Genomic DNA, 23420 nt, shown 5'->3' with positions numbered 1-23420 from the left:
TCATCCACGCCGGTTGACCAGTATAGTTTACAACTTTCATCTAATTATTTCTCTTCAAAAGGCAAACATGACTATTAGGAAAAAGTTCAATAGTGACACATTCTTATGGAGATAATTATTCTGTGTTGTCTTTGAAATTAAAACTTGTGCAAAGGCACTGTAGGTCACACAATTTATGATTTATCTTTTACCGGAGGTACGATGCTTCTTTGACTTTGTTCTTGGAAGGAGTTCAACAACACTGCTCTCACTGATAGGCTGATTCATTCCTGCATCAACCTTCTCCTGTCCTACTTTTTACTACTTTAATAATACAATTATCAAAATGGCTAGGATTAATGTTTTTGGTTGAAGGACTTATCGTTTCCAAATTACTACAAAGAGATGTGAAAAATCTCAGATATGTGAAACGACTGCAAAGACATTTAAAATGACCACCAGGTCTACAAAGAAATGCTAAATCTCACACAAATGAGAACAAATATGAATATATTCTAAGGTTTCATAATCTTCTATGATAATAAAACTATAACCAGATATTTAAAGACTTAACTGTGTGCTATTTTTGCTATTTGCTGTTATTCTATGACCAGACAATTAATCGATTAATCAATGAATCGAGAAAATAATCGGCCCTATCAAGCACTGATTTCCCGACTTCGGCTCACAATGCAATCGGTCGCATAAGCTTGTGAAAACACGTGTGAATAGGATCCAGCTCTCGTGGTGGATCAAACATAAAGCTGTTTTCATGTTATCGATCTGTTGTTCTCCACTAAATTGAAAGGAGTGATCAAACAGGCCGTGCAAAGCCATCTTTAAAATGCAAACACCCAACGTGTTTGATATATAAGCCATTAGCCAACAGGCATCAGTGGTATCACACAAACCTTTTGTCAACCTGTGTTTGGAAATGGGTCGCACTGCTTTAGGATGAGCTTTACGGGAAGCCCCATGCCACAGTGGTGACCGGAACCTGATAACATGCTATTATACCAATAGCGAGATTTGTTTTTAATTATTTTGGAGCCAGTGGGACACCACTGTTCGACACATATTCAATCACGGTTTCTGTCGCTTGTGAGGAGATTCAGATGAACAAAAACGTTCCTGTAAATGAATCACCAAGTAGCTCCAGAGCCCTCTTTTCTGGTTCTGTGGGGAAGAATTTGGCTTTTTTAGCACTGACCTGCTCCACAATCACACCTGCAAACTGCACCAATAACTGTCCATAAACCACCAGTGGAACAGCAATGGAAATTCTTTGTTCAAAGATGCCATGATGTGCTTTAGCTGATACAGTTACATCCTTTACTTAAGTAAAAGTACCAATACAAAAAAAATAATACGATTTAAATCCTCTTTACGTAAGTAGGTGTAGATAAGTGTTATTAAAGAGGACCTATTCTGCTCATTTCCAGCTCTTATTCTCTTATACCGCCAGCGTAGCTTTGCATAATTCCCAGGTAGAAAAAGTCCTTATTTGTCCTCCATGCAGACCAGTAAAAGAAGTAGAATGGTCTCTTTCAAATGGTATTTGTTTTTCTTAAGCTCCTCAGCTTAATCTACAATAATACACGATATTGTATCAGTGCAGGAAAGTAAGTATTTATAAATATATACAAAACTTTCTTGAAAGGAGACATTCTGCCCAACAAGTGCAGATAATGAAATAATTTAATAATGAAAAGTACTTTAATAATTTAATAATGAAAGTACATTTTGTAATGATATATTTCGTCCACCAGTGTATTTTATGTATTTTATATGTGTTTTGTATGTAAAATCTGCTTAGTGACCAGTAACTCTGCAGTGCATTTATTGAATAAAATGTGGTTCTTCTGTTAAATATGAATCAATTTCCTATCAGGGAGTGTACAAACAAAGGGTTTATAACGAGACCTATACGGGAGGTATCTGGCAGTGCGGGAGGGAGCGAGAGAGAGAGAGAGAGAGAGAGAGAGAGAGAGAGAGAGAGAGAGAGAGAGAGAGAGAGAGAGAGGGAGGGAGGGAGGGAGGGAGAGAGAGAGAGCAGATGTGAGACACCAGCTCTGCACAAGTTTGCAGCTCACGGGGGGAGAACATGGGGATTCATCTATTTTAAGGTTGACAGAGTAGCCTACATTTTCATACCGAGGATTTAACAAGGAAGAGTCTTCCAGAGGCTCCAGAGGAACAAATAACCTGGATTTGCGCTCACATCAGCATCATCACCATCATCATCATCATCATCATCATCCGATGAGGGATATAAAGAAGACAGATAAGAAAACGGAAATGTGTTTTAAGCCGCTGCCGGGACGACAGGAGACATTCATACTCCTCATCTTTTATCTTCATCTCTGGAAAAGGCCCACAGTGAGTGCTTGTATTCTTTTTATTGTGTATGCGTTCCTCCTATCTAAGAATACTTCAATTCCTGAAGTGACGAGCAGCAGAAGTTGTCTCTTTCTGCTTCCCGGGAAACGAGCTACAGCCTAATGACACGTTTATTGCAACGCTATTATACCTTTATTATCCTCTCTGTCCTTTCACGGCTATTTGGAGCGCCCGCTCACACCACGTGCCCTCATTAAGCCGCTGGCGCTAATTAGTTATTCTGGATCACCTGTCTGGTATCAATCAAAAACAAACAAATCACAAGGAAAAACATGGAAGAAAGAGGCTGCAGATGCGGTTTTTATAGGATCGTGTGCGGCGGTTGAGCATCGCAAAAAGCACGTTGATAGGAAATTACTTTTTGTCATAGAAATTATGTTGGGGGCAAATTGCTTTTGCATATTTTTTTATTTTTTTTTGACTGGGGGTATTTTCTTGCACACGTGACGAAATAAGAAGTTGAGGTGTGATCATGTTTGTTGAAAGTTTTTTTCCTCCCAAGCAGGAAGCAGAGAGCATCGATTTGTGGCGCACGCTGCTGCTTTAAGGGTAAATGTGTTTTAACTGAAGTTGGCTCGTATTTTCAGGCCGAAGCGATTCATCCGGACTGCGCCATCGTCTCGCAGCACCTGAGGGCTCGGGAGGTTTGCAGCCAGACGAGGAGGAGCGAAGCGCAGAACCAGACCGACGGCAGCGGTGGGTTCGTGTGTGATGGTGATGCTGCTGCTGCTGCTGCTGCTGCTGCTTTGTGTGTCTGAGGGTTTGAAAGACAACCTTGGCGCACTGCGAGAGGTTTTTAATAGACAGGAATGTGGGCTAAAACAGGAAGAAGAGTTCAGATAGGCTGAAACACACAGGAAGGAAAATGATGTGGGTTAAACTTTCTGTAGGATGTTTTATTATCTGCCAGTTAGTTGTCAGTTATTCCCCTCTCTCTCTCTCTCTCTCTCTCTCTCTCTCTCTCTCTCTCTCTCTCTCTCTCTCTCTCTGTGTGTGTGTGTGTGTGTGTGTGTGTGTGTGTGTGTGTGTGTGTGTGTGTGTGTGTGTGATTTGAGTGAGCAGCTCGATTCATGCAATTGACCCTCTGATGACCTTCATCAAAAACGTGTAGGAGTCTAGTTGTGGTCGACTTACTAGAAAGCATTTCAATTAGAATGTTATTTCTGGCATCTGAATTCAACTTCAGCTTCAACTAATGATGTAACGTCTATAACAGTAAAATATGTCCATCGATGTCTTCAAATAGTCTAAAATATCCACTAATATATAAGAAAAGCATAACATCCTTGCATTTGGGGCAGCTGGGACCAGTGATTGTTAAACATTTCATTTGGAATAAAGTAAAAAAAACACGATTAGAAATTGTTGTTGATCAAATCTTGTGCAGGTTTTTTTCCCTCCTTTTTCTCAAGTTTTGAAATCTATAAAAGGCCGTAGGTGTTGATATGTGAGTACATTGTCATGGCATTAGTTTTACTTGGAGGTGGATGAGTCGGTGGTGAAAAGTTAACTGCCTTTAACTGCCATAGAAATAACTGCTTGTCTCCATAGTGTCACTGAAGCCCCCCATGAGAGTGATGAACTTTAACATTTCCAGACTCATTTGAGCTTAATTAGCACTGATGACTATGGACGCTGTGACGCTGCTGCAAAGTTGTCCCCTGCTGCACGTTATGCAGATAAGTTTGTGCTGATGGAGTTCACTGTTGAAGCGGTCCAGACCACTTTGGTCCAGACCACTTTGGTCCAGACTGACATAACTCGCCTTGCGTGATGGATTGCCATGATATGTAATGCCCAGTGCATGAATCCTTATGACCTAAGTGATCCCCTGACAATCAAGCACCACCTTGAGGTTTTACATTTGTGGTTTTAAGTGAGGCATCTCAACAATCGGATGCAGTGATGGGAGTGAGATCCCGACCTTTGAGATATTTTCATCTAGTACCCATTATCAGGACGAAATTTTAATCTTTCTGATAATTTGGTTTCTGACCTGCCAAACATGTTTTTTTTTGGGAGGAAATTAATCCAAATTCTCTAGAAATGTATTGAAATTAAAGCTAATATTTTCCCAGCAGATAACACCCCAATGTAAAGAAACATTAAAGTTAAAACATGATATCCTGAGAGAAGTCAACTGAATGCATGCAATTGCACTCTCGATCCAATGTAATTTCAAATGTCATTGTTAATCCTAAAGAAGCTAAATGTATGGTTTCCTCTAGAGCTGACTTTACAGTTACCACAGTGGGAGACAAACCTTTTTGGTCAATCTGAAAGGAAATTAGTTTGAAACTAATCAAGTGCTTGATATGAGTGTTAATTATGACACACCAAGTTTTCCTCACATAATAGTTAAAAGTCCCCTAGTGGTTTAGAACAAAAACCGTCACAATGGAACAGTGTGAATTTCCATAATTCATGGTTTTCTCTGCAACAGTCTTTTTTCTTTGACACGTTTCTTTCACATAGATCATGTATTTGTGCCTTTTTTCCCCTCCAATCTCGGTCTAAAAATGAAATCTTCATAATTAGCACATCACTCTGTGTCTTTATGACTCAAAAACAGAGATCTGAATTTAAGCATTTAGGAGCTGGCTTTCCCTTATGGGAATATTATTCCACCACTTGACAGACGGTAAAACTTTCATTTGTACTTGCAAGCAATCTAATCTGTAGGAATACAACAAACAGTTGTAGTAAACAGTTTATGAATAATACCAGGTCTGTGTATAGAGCAGCATTTTCAGGTGCTTTCCTGACTGATTTTATGCTAACGTGATCACACAGTGACAATGCTAAGCGTCGGGTTATGCTAGATTAAGTCGTTTGTTTGAAGGGGAAAATGCCTTCATATGAAATGTACTTGATTAAAGAAAGCAAAAGGAGAGAAATGTAAAAACCTTTGCAGAGTAAAGTGTGATGTTCACCAAGTATAACGGTTCCCGTGTTCATCATCTTAGCCTGTTAGCATGCTAAAGCTTGCACGTCAAGCACAAGGTACAGCTGAGGCCGATGGGAATGTCATTCGTTTTGAGGGTATTCATCATGAATGTTTTTTAGCACATTTCATGACAATCCATCCTATAGTTGTTTCAGAGTTTGACTGATCAGACCCACAGACGTGCAAGAAAAACGAAAATAAACTAAATCATCACATCTTAATTTCTGGCAGATTATGCTAAATCAGCAAGCAAAACCTGAAGTTCAGCAATTACATTAGGTCCACCTGTCACGGTTTCAGAATACAGGTTGGGACACAAATATACGCTCGAAGAGGTATACGCGACAGTTTAATGGTAATTAAAAACCAGTTTAAAAAGGCAGTCCAAAGAAGCAGACAACCGAAGAAAATCCACTGCCGGTCAGGAACACAGGGAAACAGGCTGGACGATGCAGCAAACCGATGAAACTGGACGAAGTGGGTAACAGGACACAGGTGGGCAGACATGAGGGCAGGCTGAAGGCTGATTGGAGGAGGACACAAGGGAACAGGGCAAGGAGGAAGTGATTAATACCATAGAGTTGATACACAGAAAGGTGGAAAAACGAAGAGAAGCCAAAACAGGAGACAAGAGACAGAAACTACACCACAGTGGTGTAAAAAATAAATACTACTTGGAAGCTGTTTCTCTATTTGGATTCAACCCATCTGTGTAAACCTGAAGACGATCCTCCCACATACGTACGATATGCATGATTTGTCCTCTCACCAAATCTAACATTTTGAGGCCAACATCCTATTCTGGTATTAGGAAACCACAATATTGGAGAATGAATTATCTTAATCCTTGATACCAATTACCTCAGCACAGATATTTCCTCACATAGAGACGCGGCACCAATTCCTTTAAACCCCAGCAGATTACTAACTAACTTGGTTAACTGCAAGCTTGTAACCACGTTCGTTATTTTCAAGGCTGTACTTCACCGCCAATCCTAATCGTTTTATCCGCAATGGATTTCAACAAGGAGCTCTTGACAGGAGGTGAGGGGGCGGTTTGAAAGGCCTTTTTTTGATGTGAGTAATTGTGGCTTCGTGTTGATGGGGGGAAAAATGCATCATTATATTTAGCATCTCAGTGCGTGGCCAACAGGAGTTTCAAGTTAGTTAAATGTGACAGGAATCAACCTTTGCATGCAGATATGTTGCTTTTTATATGTGAGCAGGGGACAATCAATTGCTTTGGTCTTTGTTGACTAAGATTGCTTTAGTTGATTAGTACATGTTATGACCTTTCAGGCTGAAACTGACGTATAAGCAAAATATTATTATATGTTCTTTTGTTTTACTCAGTTTTACAGACATTAATACAAGACCCAGAATACACTGGAGCCAGAGACTGCCATACCAAATATGTAGATTTTACATTTTGCCTTCCCTTCCACAAATAGCAGGAAAAGCAGGCGTTATTCAATTCAATTGCGCCTGTAAACCAGTGAAAATTGTGCAAGAAATGAGGGATTATGCATGTGCTTTTCCTGTCTTAACATGTCCAAACGGCTTTTGTAAAAAATGGTCTCCAGATCCCCATATTTCTTTTTACTAAAAACAATTTTGTGGTCCCAAAATATCTGTAAATATTTTATACTTTAATTTCACACTGCTCTGGCTCCCTCAGAAAAATAATTCATTTTCTGACATATGATAGCCATCGTGTAGAAACACAGTTTGTCAAATGTTTTCTTGCCTGAAGTCAAGTTAGTCCTTCCTAGAGGATTTTGGAACCTGGAATATACATGAGGGACGGGGCCAATTTAAACTTATATAATGTACTTATTTATCCATCTAGAGCCAAGAATTACACACAATATGTATTTTGTTTTGTTGTGACTTTGTCTTCTGTTATTTGCTGCATATGTTGCAGGATATATGAACATTTAGAAGAACAATAGCAAGTAAATGAATACATTACTAATTAATCCTGTAAGTAAAGTAAAGTAAAGTGAAACACAAGAGTGTGGCACCTTTGCTGGTGTGCTTGAGCAACTTGCTACGTTAAAGCCCCACAATTCATAGCACGGCCCCCGAGACAACAACTCATTGAGCAAACAGTCAATGAAGTGACAGAGCTGAGATCTGTAAGTGCATTTTAACACAATCCCTCGGCCGCTCCTGGATCCATTCAGGAATATCAGCCTGACTCAGCCTGACAACAACAACGTTTGCCGTGAATAATTGCCCCCCCCCCCGTTGCTTCCCAGAGTTACTCTCGAGGCGGCATCATTTTCACGAGACCACCTGATTGGATGCAAGTTGATTTTAGGGACACACAGGAGAAGGAGTGGATAATGGATTAGATACTCTGGCTTTGTTCAAAAGGAATAAGGCACAGAGAGAAAATTGATATTTCACTCAGATTGCTGCCTGTAAATCACTGCTCTGTCTCAGATTAATGTCAGCAGCCAATAAATCCAATTTATATGATCATATTATTACAAAAGTTATCTCAGGACACTTTTCACAGAGCAAGCTCCTGATATTTACATTCTCAAGAGACCATGTAATTTGAGCCATTTCCACAGTAAATTACTCAAATTATATGGACTCTGTTATAAGAATTTTGTATAACCTCATGACTTTATTGTTCTTTGTTTAGGTTACAACTTTAAGGGTCTTAGTTTAAGGACTTTGGCCTCCTCGTTGACCTAGGAGATCCCATGTCTTCAAGTTGAACTGTTTATTACTTTAGCATCCCCACTGCTGACCTAAAATCTTAAAGCCATATTCTAAGGGATCTAATTGTTATCAGGGGTCTTGTGCACATGATGTCTTGTTCTACATGAAGGTAACTGTCAGTGACGCATTATCTCCTGGACCTTTAAAAGACTTAAGTGACAACACTGATTTGAGCACTTCCTCTGTAGCATCCTCATATGCTCCTCTACAAGATTAAAGTCAGACGTCGACTTTACTCCTCTGTCTCTGATCTCCTCCTTGGGTGAATTTGTCCGGTCACGAACAACTTTTATTTGCAATCAGTTTCTTAAATTAATGTTCAATGATAAGGTAATAAAAGAACAGAGCTTTTAACTTTTCTTATGAACCAAATTGTGTTCTTGAAGCCTTTGGTTCCTCCCCAGTCTCTAATCTTGTTTGGACTGAAATCTTGACAGTTTGGTAACCTTCCAGATGAGTCGCGTCTTCTCAATAAAATTTCTCACTTCTCAATGAAATTATTATAATTGAACCAAAAGGGGTTTAAACTAAGTGAGATTCTTGTCTTGATTCCATTAAACCATCCCTTTGCCACACTCTGATTAAGAAAATGTTAGATGTATGAATAAATAAACATAGTAAAATACAAAATGTGGTTCACCTACATCCTGCTGAGAGAGGCATTTTACATGCAGTTACTTTCAGTCAGAAATCACTCTTAGCCCTTTGAAACACTTTTATGTTCCTTTACATGTGAGGAGTTCAAACTTTCTTTTCTTACCGAAGAGGATGAATTTGATATTTATTTTGGTCTCACTTGAGCCTGAGGGATAAATGGAAAATAAAATGGAAACACCATGTTTCTCACAATGACTAATATGTAATAGAGCTGCTCCGTCCAATAATTTGCTCAGTCTTGTCAAACCTGTCACCTCGCCTCATGAGACCATTCCTCTACCGATAGATGAATGAGTCCATTATGTTCCGGTAAGTAATCCCAGGTTAATCTAGAATCTGGCAAACGTAGGGGAGTAGATGGAAAAACCTGAATGTGTGTGTGACATTTAAGCAAAAGCTTTCATGAAGTCCATTTACAGAAACAAACGAGGCAAGGACTGATAAGACCTGTCACCTGTAATCGATGTATTAGGCCAGGATTGTAAGTAGTAGAATCTTCTTCTCCTTAGTGATATTTGGTCATACTGTTTGAAAAGCAAACATCCTTTAAAACTGTGTATGTGAATAAACTGCCTCCTTTGTTACAAACAGAAGGGGTGGTTTTGCCTGGTGGAAAACACACAAATATCAAAAAGACACACTTGCAGAAAACACAAAACATTTAAAACAACAGACTAAGACGAAGGTGGTACTTGCTGAATGTTAACTGGTGCTAAATGGTGCCAGGGGACCGCTGTTGTGGTAAAATAGTTGGGATATTTGTGTCAGGAATCAAAGTGGTGAACCTGACGGACCAACTCTGCTATTAATAAACAAAACAAAAAAACACAAACTATTTCGAAGGCTTGAATGACTTTGGAGAAGTGACTTTTTGTGTTGTTGTCTTCTGAAGAAATGTGTGTGACAGTTTCAGTCCAGCAGACAGAACCACTCAACTGATATTAATGTGATGACGAAGGGCTGACAGAAAGCAAACACTCTGCAGGAACTGAACAAGCATGAGACCAAACACAAGAAATGACACAAATCTAGTTTGTAACAATATATAGATATAGATATTTTGTTTTCAATTGGTAACATTGCCTCAACCCCAATTAGTGGATGTTAAAAATAGGCAGTGTGGTTTGGAAAGAAGAAAACAAACATCACAATTACATACAGTTATTTTCCACGGTCATTCTTTGTAGAAATATAGAAATCAAGTTTCGTAGAAACATAGAAACGTAGTAGTTAGCAAGCAACATATAAACAAAGCCTGAAGGCAATATGTCTGCCTTAAAGATAGATTTGTCTGATCAACATCACAAGGATCAGTTCTCTGTGGAGAGGTTGGTAGCAGATGTGATTTTCAGGACTAAATCTTAACAGTCCCAAATATCACGAAGAGATGTTGTAAATGTTTGATCCGTATAGGTTTATGATTTATTCATGCAGTTGTTTGCCTTTCTGCTTCTTGTGATTGTCTTATGAATTCAGTATGAAATGTGTGTGAATTGTTCATGAGGGGTAAATGTTCAGTAGAGTGGATCATATGTTTTTTACTTTGGACTAAATGGCACTTAAACCATAAACAATATATATTATATCAATATAAATACATGAAGGAAATTATTGATTTTCATTTTGTTCAGTCCTGAGGTGTTTTATCTGAGTTAAATGGGACTTTGTGAGTAACTATTATAATTGTCTGACCCTGCTCCTCCCTCTGGCTACGTTCATAGGATGTAACACAGACTGGGACGAGATCGGCTGTTGGCTGAAAGCTGAAGTCGGGCAGGTGGTCAACATATCCTGCTCTGAGGTCTTCCAGCATTTCTCCCGCAATCAAGGTTTGGTTTCCTTGTGAATGGATTGTCTTTAAACACAGAATAAAGCAGTCCCGGTCATGTAATCAGTGGAGTAGAGGAAGTAGGGGAGAAGTCCCATTCTCACCATGCTGGTGTAGTGTCACTCCACTACTCAGTATAATTATCTGTCCTGGTTAATCTGCAGCACAAATGCAGGCTGGAGTCACTCTGATGAAGGAACACAATGAATTATTCATGCATGTTTGTTGCCAAGAATATTTATATTTATATAAATGTGCTCTGGGAGGTTTCTGGCAGAAGAAATGACGTGGAGTCGTGTCTGCAGGGTTCTCATGTGACAAGCCTGACTTCCTCTTTGGCTGTTGAAGGATTTGTGTTTCTAGAAAGATGATGCCGATGACAGCAAGTGAGACATGTTCTTAAGTTATGATAATATAGTCCTGAGAGTCAAAGTGCTGTTGAGGTTGACATTTTTTTTTAAATATATTTGGAATGAATATCCTTTTTGAAACAGTTGAAGTCATGAAGTGTCAACATTTCAATCAATTATTAATAATTTGCATTTGAATTGAGTGTTTATAGCACAGCTAAGATATTAAAATATGGGATGCTTTATATGGGATGAAGCTTATAGCATGTCCTTTAAAAAGTGAGATCACATGCATCTGTGAAAACAAATCTCTCTGGGACAATACAGATTATCAAAAAAAAAAAAAAAGGTGCTGCATTAATTAAATATGCAATACTATGCCTGATACCCCATGGTACGGAAGAGGATTAGGGCCATATGTGAATTTTGTTTTTGAGTTCTGACTTTAAAGTCAGAATTCTGAGATTAAAGTCAGAATTCTGAGAATAAAGTCAGAATTCTGACTTTAATCTCAGAATTCTGAGAATAAAGTCAGTATCTCAGAATTCTGACTTTAATCTCAGAATTCTGACTTCATTCTCAGAATTCTGAGATTAAAGTCAGAATCTCAGAATTCTGACTTTAATCTCAGAATTCTGACTTTAATCTCAGAATTCTGAGAATGAAGTCAGTATCTCAGAATTCTGACTTTATTCTCAGAATTCTGACTTTAATCTCAGAATTCTGATTTTAAAGTCAGAACTAAAAAAAAATTCACGTGGCCCTAATCCTCTTCCGTACCATGGGCTGTGCGTTGTGCTGAGTCAATAACTTGAAAGAAAAAAACTGAAAAGGAATAAGATTTACTGACCTTTTCCACCGAACAAACATTTTCAAGAATCCATAAAACATCCTAATGAATTTGTTAAATGTATTTGGTGTTATTAATCTCAATTAGCAAATTAACTAACTGAAGCTGCCAGATACATAGTGGAGTAAAAAGTGCAATATTTCCCTCAGGATTGAGTGAAGAAGAAAAGAGGCATTGTACACCATTTTGAATTTAAACGACATGTTCCAAGAAGCTCATGATCAGACAAACTGAAGCCACAGAGGAGATTAAGGAGAAAAGCGAAGACTAACAAATTGGTTGAGTCTTTTTTTGCGTTGTGAAAACCTTTGGAAACACTTGACCAGTTTGAATCCCTTCTTGCTCCCATATCAGGGTATGTTTACAGGAACTGCACGGCCCAGGGCTGGTCAGATATGTATCCAGCCTACGATGAGGCCTGTGCTTTCAGGGACGACAGCGAGCCTGAATCTGAGGTACACACACACACACGCGCACACACACACACACACACACACACACACACACACACACACACACACGCCGCTGTAATCGTGCCAATCAGTTTAGAGTCTTCATATTGTTTCTGCTTCCTCTTTGCTCTTCCTCCCTTAGTGCTAACTTTCCATAACGGACCTGTTTGTAGGATTAGTTTGAAGATGCATTTGTGATATTGTTGTTCCAAGAATACATGTGAACATTTTAGTTTTTGTTTGTAAAGCAAATTACAGCCCAACCCAAGTTGTTTCTCTTGATAATGGGAGCGTGTGACTTTTTATCTGGTTCCCACTTCCAAAGTTTTATTTGTTGATTAATTTTAATTCAGATAAAAGTAAAAACAGTGCTGAAATATTTAAACAAACATCCTGCAATCAGCATTTCACTTCAGTAAAAAAAAAAGCATAAAAATATTATTGGGGTAACAAAAGTAAAAGGTGTCATAATGCAAAATGACCCATTTCAGAAAAGTGCATACTAGTTGTGATTATTTATCCATTCATGTTTTCATTACCTTTGAATAAGGTAAAGCACTTTGAATGACAAGAGTGTATGATATTGTGCTGTCTAAATACATTTGACTTTGCTGCAGCTGTTAAAGGTGGGGTTCATTTTACTTGATACTGCTAGATTGTGAATCCCCCCCTTACCTCATCTATTAATAAATCATATTTAATTTGTTGATTCGATTTTGTATCATCAAACGGCAAAGACTCAAACTGTAGTTAAGAACAATCCTTGAGTAAATGTTCAAAGTTCCTTTCGGTGACGAACACCTGACAACATCCTGATTGACCCCCCGTCTCTGCTTGTGTGCCTGCAGACGATCTACCTCTCCATGTTCAGACAGGTTTACACGGTGGGCTACGCCACCTCGCTCATCTCCCTCATCACAGCCATCGTGGTGTTCACAGCCTTCAGGTACAGTGGGACACGCTGCAATGACACACAAACAACAAGAGCAACAACAACAACCAGGATGCTCACTCTTTGTGTGTATCTGCGCCTCTTTCAGGAAGTTTCGCTGCACCCGAAACTACATCCACATCAACCTGTTCTCCTCCTTTGTCCTGAGAGCCAGCGCTGTTTTCATTAAGGACACCATCCTGTTTGCTGACGAGACCCTGGACCACTGCTCCGTGTCTACGGTGAGCACACCAGTTAACAAAAAACTGTAATTGTTTAACATTATTATGATAATAGTAATAATTATTATCATGACAGCATGTAGTGACTTGTGGCCTGTAGTTGATTTTCACAGTTTACATGATATCTGTCTCCTGTGCGTTATTCTGAGGGGTCGTCGCTTTAGCAGTGACATAAAAAATACAATCAAAAACAGGAATCTACAATGCAAAAAGACTGTTAACGCATACTATTTCACACTGCTTTTTGTGTCAAACCACAGGAAAGAATGATTATCAATCAATCCATAACCGAACAATCCCCCCAGCGTTTCTCTTCAAGTGTATTTTCGTTTAAGAGCGGTCTGACAATGCTTTGCCGAAGGACATTTTGTTACACAATCATGTCATTTCATGAAAAATGCAAGTACAATGATGGTCACAACTGTGAAGGCTTTGCTTTTTAAATTGAAGAATGTGAATGGAGCAACAGCAAAAATGTCTTAACCTCCCTGAAAGGATCAGCGATGGTGAGGGAAATAGTGAATACAAGCAGGAAGAAGTAGAGCACTTAGTGGCGTGGAGGTCTCTGTCTGGTGTGTCTGCCATGACGACCACTCTAATGTTTGAAAAAATGAATACAACCCACAACTGCCCCTTGTCTAGACCAAAAAAAAAAAAATGGCTGATTGGTGCGAAATTAGCCGTGAATAGAAGGACAGACACAGAGATGCACATGTGCACACACGCACAAGATCTGCTACTTGTACAAACTCATTTTACTTTGCAGCAAAACATTTTGAGCTATTTTCAAGGAATTTGTTTGAGTCATCGAGCTGTAAGCTTGTCAGAAATGTTTATTTCTTTTGCAGACGAAGCTCAGCTTTGAGATTCCTTCAGCATGGCTGCTCTAACCGCAGACTTCAGTCACAATCGCTTCATATGCTAACGTTTGTCCCATAATCTCTGCAGTGAGCGAGGCAGAGTTGCATATTGTCCCCGCCCACTGAAAACCACAAATGCCCAAATTTGGTGATTTGTACTTTCCGATTCACTGAACAATTAAGTGTTGCTTAATAGGCTGAGACATTTGTCCTCCATCATGAATGAACCATTTAAAAAACAAATATGAATATCTGTTTTCTTAGCTCAGGAAATGTTTTTGGAAATTATTTTTTACAAAAAAAAGCCAGACAATAGTGTCTGATATATAAAATACATAAATACATAAATCTACTTGAATAATATACAAGCTGTACCAGCTTCGGTGTGATTATTATAACGAAGTATGAAAAGGATGCATTGGATGTAGAATATCGTTACAGGATATTATTAATGTGTTTGCTGCTGTACAGAAAGCATTCAAACTACTTCAATAAGCTGCTGCACTGCCTGGTAATAAACAATGACACATCCAGAACGAGTGAATTTGTTTTGCTCCGTCCTCTGCAGACAGCGTGCAAATCAGCCGTGGCTTTCTTCCAATTCAGCATCCTGGCCAATTACTTCTGGTTGCTGGTGGAGGGCATGTATCTGCAGACCCTGCTGGCCCTGACCTTCGTCTCTCAGAGGAAATACTTCTGGTGGTACATCCTGATTGGATGGGGTGAGTGAAGTTGACGGTTTAAGATTTAAATGAGCTGACGACCCAGGAACCCACGATGATCGCTCAATTAAAGGAGATGTTAAATACCCAGGAAAGACGTTTATTTAGAGGCCAAACATTCAAAGTGAGTTTTTCTTGCCGTCACAAAATATATTCACATATGGGCGGTCGGTAATTAATTTCCCCAAACCTGCAACACTTTGTTTACACAACAGCAGAGATGGTGGATGCACTTGCTATTGTTTCCTCGGCTCCCCCTTTGTTTTTCCTCCCTTATCTTTTGCTTCACTGAGCTGGATGTGTTTGAGTGCTTCCCTTTGTGTTATCATGTGTTGCTCAGTCGACTGTTTTCCATGAACTCCCCATTCCTGTCTGTTAGCTGTATTTTTCCCTGTTGGAGTACAATACTACAGGCTGACCAGCTGCGTTTAGAACGACAGTGAAGGTGAGAAGCAGGTGGAGTTACAGAAATTACAATATTGTAATTAATACACATTAAAACCTGATTCAAACACATAACTAACCTTAATATAAAGACCTTGATATCTCGAGTCTCGGCTCTGATGTGTCTCATCAGCTTCTCTCTCTTCTCTCCTGCTTTTATCCTGAGTCTGTTTCTTCTCACGGCGTCGGGATGCAAACAGGAGACGGATACTTTTAGTACACAATGTTTTAGATGCCGAACAACATTTTCATAAACAATTCAATACGCGTGTGGGCTGGGGATCGAGCATCATTCCGATTAATTTTACTTGACACGTACACAGTATGTATTAATAATGCATGTCTGCTCTAATGTTGCAGGGCTCCCGTCGACAGTTCTTATACTTTGGGTGTTGACCAGACTCTTCTTTGATGACATAGGGTACGATTTATAACTTTATATTTTCTCCCTAATTTCACTGCTATGAAAAGTAAACAATAGTAATAATTTGTCCAGTGTTTCACTGCACTTTGATTTGAGTGTAACAGGATTTTAATGAATTGAATTTGGATTTAATTGCAGTTGCTGGGATGACACAGAAAACGTTGGTTTTTGGTGGATTATTAAAGGACCAATAACAGCCTCGCTGGTGGTGAGCGGAGGGCAGTAGCCTACAAATTAAGATTCATGCAAATGTTTTAAATCAAAGAGCCCTTCATTTCCCTTTTCTGCAGATTTGATCAGCTGAGAAATCTAAGGCCAATATGGCTGGTTTGGCTGGTGTGTAAAACCTCCCAAAATACTAAAAAAGAGCAATAATTCTGTAAGTTTAGCCCACACTCGGGACACAGTAGCATCCAGGACCAGACTCCACACTGTGGGGAAATACTGTGCTATTCAACAAGATGTGAATTAGCTGGCTAGCTAATGAAATGCTGCTGGGCCTTGGAGGTAAATCTGGTCATGACCTGTCATGCTCCATCTCTGATTGGCTATGCTTGTTACCTTCAATGATTGGTTTGGTGAGGGTGAGGCGTGAGGAGGGAGCTTGGTTTAGGGTTGAGTAAGCCAATCAGAGGCACATAGGTCAATCGTTCTGTATCTTGGGAAAAATATTAGCCAGTTAGCTGTAACGATTGCAGTTTATACAAAGCAGACAAACGCTGTTTAATCCATTCTTTGCTTTCTGTTTTTAAAAAGGCGAATATTAATACAAACTGGGTGTTTTTTTTCTCTTCTTCACAGTGAATGTTTTAATTTTTTTTATTTGGGTAATTGTGCATACGTGTGCGTGTGTCTCCACCAGATCAACATAGTCATCTTCATCAATGTGATCCGGATCCTGGTTCAAAAGCTTAAATCTTCAGCCATGGCCGGAAACAACGACACCAGACACTTCATGTGAGTCACGACTCTCAGCACAACTGGACACATGACTTTAAACACAAAATACAACAATATTCAGAGATCCTTCAGAGACACATTGGTGGATTTACCTCGTAAAGAAACCAAGGAGCCCTGGGTGCACCCATCAAACACATATGGACGATGAATATTATATCTCAGTAAAGGAAAACGCTTCAACACAACAGGGGTGATGGAGGCAGCTGCAGAGCAACTAGTGAGAAGTCTATATAAGCTATAAAAGCTGCCTTTGATAATGACATTGGCGACCTGCTGGGCAGTAACAGCCAACCGGCTGATGAATGGACCACTGAGTGTGAGGGGAGGAAGAAGCAGCTGATGCCCATCAGCTAAAGGAGGCGTTGTTTCCTCTGGCATTTAGATATTTAGGAAATACAAGGATTTTAACACTTGACCTGTTGAGAAATGATGAAGAATCAATAATAGAAAGATTGATTGAACAGTTTCCATATTTAAGTTATTTATAGTATTATTCACACATTATAGCATGTTATCCTGTTTTTGATCAGGTTGGTTTTATTAGATTGATTATGGCAGTAGCAGTGAGATTAAAATTATTATTATTATTATTATTATTATTATTATTAGGCAGAGGAGAAGAGATGGATTTTGAGGCGGGAAATATGGTCAGCAATGCTATTTTAAACAGCTTGTGGTGCTTACAATACGATGCCTATTTTAAACTATGAAACAATTGTTCAGCGATGAGGTAAAAACTCTGAGTTAGAAACTGATATCTCAGAAACAGACGGCAGTTTGTTAGTTATGAGGAGTGGAACGATGAAATCCCTTGATGGAGCGATGAAGTCTGCATCCGAGAATCTACCCTCGGAGCCCAAAAACCCCGCTTTACCTGAGTCAATCCTTCTTTCCTCTTTTGACATTCTGGTTGGTTTCCGATTTAAGCTCGGCTGAATTAATTTACGGCGGGAGCGGCGTATAAAAATAGCACCGGATACCTGAAATAGATCTCTACTCCGTTGCATTGCGATAGGATTGTTCCAGCGGTTCGATGATGTCTCACGCTTTCAAAAGCTTCATCTCCGCCCGACAAACTTCAATCTGATTCAAAGGCACACATCTCCGGTGTGACAAAAACACAATCGTGTTATAGGCCTGAAGACACTCTGAGCTCTTTTTTGTGTCAGTATCTGGGTTAGATGAACTGCTGATTGATCTGTGATGTTTTGTAGAAATGTGCCCAGCTAATTCACAATCTCTGTTAGATGAAAGATCAAATGGATTACGAGAATAAGAAAAGGGACTAATCCGTGGGAGTTCTTTTTCTTCTCCAAACCACACGACATGCAGCGAGTTGGGACGAAATTGTAATGTCACCACAATCAAATGACAACATTTACACAATATTCAGACATCGCTGGAGCACAGTGCATCAGGGTTTTGCATTTTGACATTTTAATCTCTTCCACTGATGACGCTTAAAGGTCAGCGTGTTGATGAAGATGCTGTCGCTGACACATCCGCGCCACCTTTGATTTGCATTCCTGACATTTAAAGCTACATCACTGATTAGACCGACAGTGATAAAGGTGAATATCTCAAACTGTGAAAAGCCATTACTTCTATATATTCACACTTGGGTGGTTGAGATGATGCTCTTACTTTAAAGCTCCTGAAAAGATTCAAATCTTTATGCTTTCTCTTTAACATTAAATACTAATAAGCAACAATTTCAGAGGAAAACATTTCCCAAACATTGCTATTATTTAACTGTTTAAAACTCAGTTAATTTGCTTCATTGGGATTTGATTGATATTGATCAAGGCAACATAAAGAAACAACTGACAGCACCCTTTTCCAAATGAGCCCCGGAGAGAAATCAGGCATGTGAAACGAAAGAGGCATCACTGCGAGGAAGCAGCTGATAGAGACGATGTGTTTACAGGGTGGATTAGTGCTTCAACATTACCTGGACCGCCTTCAAGCCTTTCTTTTTTCTTCCATTCCTCTGTTATTCGTTCCCCTTATAGGCGGCTGGCTAAATCCACCCTGTTCCTCATCCCTCTGTTTGGGATGCACTACACAGTGTTCGCCTTCCTGCCCGAGAACACCGGCATGGCAGTCAGACTCTACATCGAGCTGGGCCTGGGATCCTTCCAGGTACAAAACCATAGCGAGGGCAGAATAACAAAAAAAAGTTCAGACTGAAAATAAAAACCTGCACGGAGACAAAACACAAAACAAGTTACCAAAGATGACCTCCCGAGACACAGCAGACATTTTGACTTGTCACAGTAACGCAGGTGTTCTGCTCAAGTGACCCGGTAAGACGTGGTTATTCAAGCCATTTCCCACTGTGTGATGTCAAAATGTCTTCTATGAAAAAGGCCCATTGGAATTCAAAGGGAAAGTTAACATATTAGAGCTACAGATCAGCATTACTGCAGGAATTGAGGCGGATCGATATATAAGATCGCAGAGCTCTGATTTGAAAGCGTGTCTCTTGTGTTGCAGGGTTTTGTGGTGGCACTGCTTTACTGTTTCATGAACGGAGAGGTAAGCCACTGTCGGCGCTGGTTTAGCCAAACAAATGCTCTACAAACATTTAGCAAAAAATGTCTCCACCGTTCTACTAGTTTGTCCTGCTGAATTATCTCCCACAGAGCTACACACTGTTCACAGGGGCTTTAACAAAACCATAAAGATGCCATCTGCCTCCAGCTCTGCATGCATGCGTTTCTCTGCAGGTCCAAACCGAGCTGCGGAGATGGCTGTGGAAATGTCACAATCAAAACCATCTCACCCCGGCCAAGCGGAGCATCACTCAGACGGTCTCGCTCCGGCTCAGGCGGCCTCCGTCCAGCGGCAACATCACTCCGGTGTGATTGTTTGAGAAGATGTTGCTGTCGGACTGTCAGTCCTCAACCTACTGGCGGGAATAGTTCAACAACCCCTCGGTGAGTGGAGCATAATGAACCCTGGTGGAGCGGTTGAGGATTACAGAGTGCATTATCACAGCGTCAGCAGCACAGCTACGACCATGACAGTTAAGTCACAGTTTCTTCTGCAGTGGTTGCAACCAAAAAGAATTACTTAAAAGTGAAGCAACGACTTTGGGAGGATGTTGCGGTGCAAAGACCGCAGGAGAGTCGGAGCTGGTCCGGAATCTTCTCAGAGGAGGATTTTACACGGTTGTAGTTTATAGCAGCGGCGTCTTCTACAAATGACGTTCCCATAGCAACAGAACTGCAATGTGAATTACGTTTGAAGGGAAACGCTTTGTTGCGGATTACATTTTGTTTTTGACTCATAACAAATTCTTTTTAAAGGACTCTGCGGAAAACACAGGACTTTCACCCAGGAGACAGTTGTTGATGTTATGTGTGAACCAATATATGTTGTTGCCCAAACATAACCAAGAGGAGCGGTTTTGTTTGTTGCATTTTCTTAATGTTTCGTTTCAATTGACAATTGACATTGATAATTGTGGCCATAATCCAGGAGGAGTAAAGTTTAGTTTAGTATTCAGTGCGTTTTGTGTGTGTGTGTGTGTGTGTGTGTGTGTGTGAAGCTGCCACAGGTACGTCATATCTTAAAACACGTCTGCTTTGATGAGCCATCTTTGAAACACATTATTTGTAAATATTCATAAATATTCATAAGCTCGTATTTTTCTTCATCACATTTTTTTCACGCTGTTGCCAAAAGCAATCATCACAATTTTGTTGCACTATAGGACATGACAAATTGATATGAAACAGGGTACCAGGCATTTACATGGTAACGTAGCATCAAAACAGTATGGAAGCCTTTCAATTTCTGGGGGGGGGAGACTTGGACTAAACAAATGTAGGGGAGTATTAAAACAGAGAAATGTGATTATGCCTTGAAATGTCTGTTAAACCTGCACATTCATGAAGAAATGAAAACAAAAATTAATTCTGTGTTGATATTATATCCATCATTGGTCAGATCAATGCATTCCTGTTATGTTTTTTTGAATAATGCACTGGACTGTTCCATTAAGCACTTTGACGGTCATTGTCAGTCCATATAGTTTAATGTGGAGCTTTATTTTACCCTGAATTTACTGTATTTCCATTGTTGTTCTTGTGGGTCTAGTGAGGGTCCGCCAGTGGAGGGAAATTAACAATAATAAATGAATGTAGCTTATTAACTGCTCGTTTTTTTTGTGTTTATTTTTTTTTTTCAAATTTCATCAACACAATGCTATCTGGGTTTTCAGATAGGGTGTGATAATGTTTGGGGCAAAAATGTTAATTAAATGTACCTTGAGTTCGATAACAAAATACAAATCCAGGCAGCAAATTGGTCTGTGGTACACTAATTAATCCTTACATTCAAATTAATTGATTTTTATTCAGCAAGAAAAAAAATAAGTAAAACATAATACATATATGTACTGCCAAATCAGCTACACTGTTCTTTTTAAATGCCTTATAGCTGAGTGAAATAAAGCGCAATATGAAAATACAATAATTTACCACAGATAAGATTTATTTTGCAGTCAATTTACACAACCTGGGACATAAATGTTGGACACCAGTACGCATGTTACACATGACACACCGTCACAGGTAGAACATAAACATGGATGACGGGTTTATAGATATTCCTTTGACATTTAAGTTACATATATCCTCATTAATAATGCTTGTCATTACATAACACATGCGCACAGAATAAACTCTCACACACGCACTCACATCAACATACAAAAAACACGGTCACAAACATGACAGGTCTTCATCAAGAGGTCCACCTGTGTGCCAAAAATATACATATACAGTGCACTGCATATGAGCAAGAAAAGACATCGTTTGTACACCATGGCAAATTGATATAGCAGGCGACATTTAAGAGCAGCTGAGCAACATCGGTACATTCAAAAGTTCATCGGCAACCAGTAGAACTCCACATTTGATAAAACGGGCTCAACACGTACAACCGCCGGAGAAAAGGCGCCTAAACCCAGAGAGCGGCCGCGCTGAGCAGCGTCACATTTAAAGGAATAGCTTGACATTTTGGGAAATTTAAAAAAAAATGTTCTTTAGTTATCTAGTTTCAAATTTGTAATTATTTTGATTTTTTGTTTTTTAGCTTGAGAGCGTATCTATGTCCCCAGGGTTCCTCCAGCTCAATATCCTCTTATTGTGACAAAGGAGAGCTTTCAAAGTGTTCTCAGTGATGCTTTTCCCCCTCTAGACCAGAGATCTTCAACAGGGGGTCTGGGACCCCTAGGGGTCAACAGAGTTACTGCAGGGGGTCCCCAAAATGATTTGATCTCAAGCTTTATTTCTTCCACAAATGTCCAAAAATACACATTAACATGAATACTACCTATAATAAGCAAATATAAATCTTCCTATTTATTCTATGTTACGAGGTGAAATTGTGATGTAGAAATACTCAAATATATTCTTTAAATATATTAATCTGTCAACAATTATTATTTTAACGGCTTAGCATTGTTAACATACATTATGACGTTAATATTGACTGGTTTAATAAACAGCACAATTTGATACGATATGTAATCGGATGTCCCTTCCCCGTGTTACTCTAAGCCAAGGGGTCCTGAAAAACATTGAAAACCTCTGCTCTAGAGAAAATGTTCAAGGTGTTTCCCACGGCTCAGTGTGTTGAAATCACGCAGTTTGTTGTTGTTAAACTTGAAGCCTACACACTCACATTTCTACACTTTTCTTGAAAAAATTTATTTTTACCATTCAAACCACATTTGAAATTTTTATCTCCCCTCACTCAGCCTGCTCTCCTAAACATTCAGTTCCCATACAATGAAACTGCGTTACACATTACATTTCAGGGAAACAGATTTTTTTTTTTTTTATTTATCACAAATATGTTTGTCATCATAGTCCGCTACAGTCTGTGGGGTGGATGGATGGGTCAATCAAACACAGGACTTTCACCCAAGAGACCTCTGTTCATGTCCTGTGTGACACCCTGATGTATTTTATTTATGTCCGCACATTAAACTATGTCACAAACATTCCTGTTTTCATGCAAACCACAATTAAGCAGTTTTGATTGAAGAATTCTGTTGCATAAACATAACATATTTTGTTTTGTTTCAGTTACAATATGAACCACGTGTTTAAAACTGCAACAATAATCACAAAGAAAATATGTTTCTGTCGGAGGAACCCGGAACATAGAGATGCTAGCTGCTTCTGTAGCTTATTAAGACTACAGACAGCAAAGCTGTCTAAATCTCAGGGAGTAAGTAAAAATATTTCCAAAAATGTCAAACTATAGCTCTCTGATAACATAAGATTGTGACCGTAGCACTACAGCTTATGCCAAAATCTTGTGACGTTATTATAGCACTAAAAGATGCCCCCCAATTCTCCATCTCTCCTCATATCTCAGTCAGTTTTGAAATTCAAATAGTTCACAGTTTGTTTTGAAACTTAAAAGAGCACGAAGGCGAGGGGACACATCAGGCCTCATTTAGAAAAATCTAATTTGTCTGCTTGTTTGCTGATTTGTGGAAAGAAACATCACAAAACGTATATATGTGGCATTTCATCCAAAATTCAAAGTACAAGGCTCAAAAAGCAAATACTGGTTATCCCCCCCCCCCCCCCCCCCCACCCCAACCCCATCCCACC

The 23420-nt window shown here is 39.4% G+C and overlaps 1 protein-coding gene across 1 annotated transcript; it reads left to right on the top strand.

Moving 5' to 3' along the window:
- Positions 1 to 2140: 2140 nt before the first annotated feature.
- LOC311011946 (pituitary adenylate cyclase-activating polypeptide type I receptor-like) lies at positions 2141 to 20548 on the top strand. Its single transcript, XM_084007177.1, has 13 exons — positions 2141 to 2358; positions 2967 to 3075; positions 10441 to 10548; positions 12102 to 12202; positions 13048 to 13145; positions 13240 to 13372; positions 14801 to 14954; positions 15759 to 15819; positions 15961 to 16030; positions 16685 to 16779; positions 18795 to 18924; positions 19279 to 19320; positions 19512 to 20548. The coding sequence occupies exons 1-13, from the start codon at positions 2242 to 2244 to the stop codon at positions 19647 to 19649; spliced, it is 1356 nt and encodes a 451-aa protein (XP_083863303.1). The 5' UTR covers positions 2141 to 2241; the 3' UTR covers positions 19650 to 20548.
- Positions 20549 to 23420: the final 2872 nt, after the last annotated feature.

This window comes from Eutrigla gurnardus (assembly GCF_963514095.1).
Source record: "Eutrigla gurnardus genome assembly, chromosome: 4".
Classification (NCBI taxonomy): Eukaryota; Metazoa; Chordata; class Actinopteri; order Perciformes; family Triglidae; genus Eutrigla; species Eutrigla gurnardus.
The sequence above is the reverse complement of the archived record's forward strand: the minus strand, read 5'-3'. Positions and strand labels throughout refer to the sequence as shown.

Coding starts and splice junctions, on each gene's coding strand:
- LOC311011946 (XM_084007177.1), top strand. CDS start 2,242: ATGAGGGATATAAAGAAGACAGATAAGAAAACGGAAATGTGTTTTAAG. Junction 13,146..13,239: donor GTGGTGTTCACAGCCTTCAG/GTACAGTGGGAC, acceptor CGCCTCTTTCAG/GAAGTTTCGCTGCACCCGAA. Junction 15,820..15,960: donor CTCTTCTTTGATGACATAGG/GTACGATTTATA, acceptor ATTTAATTGCAG/TTGCTGGGATGACACAGAAA.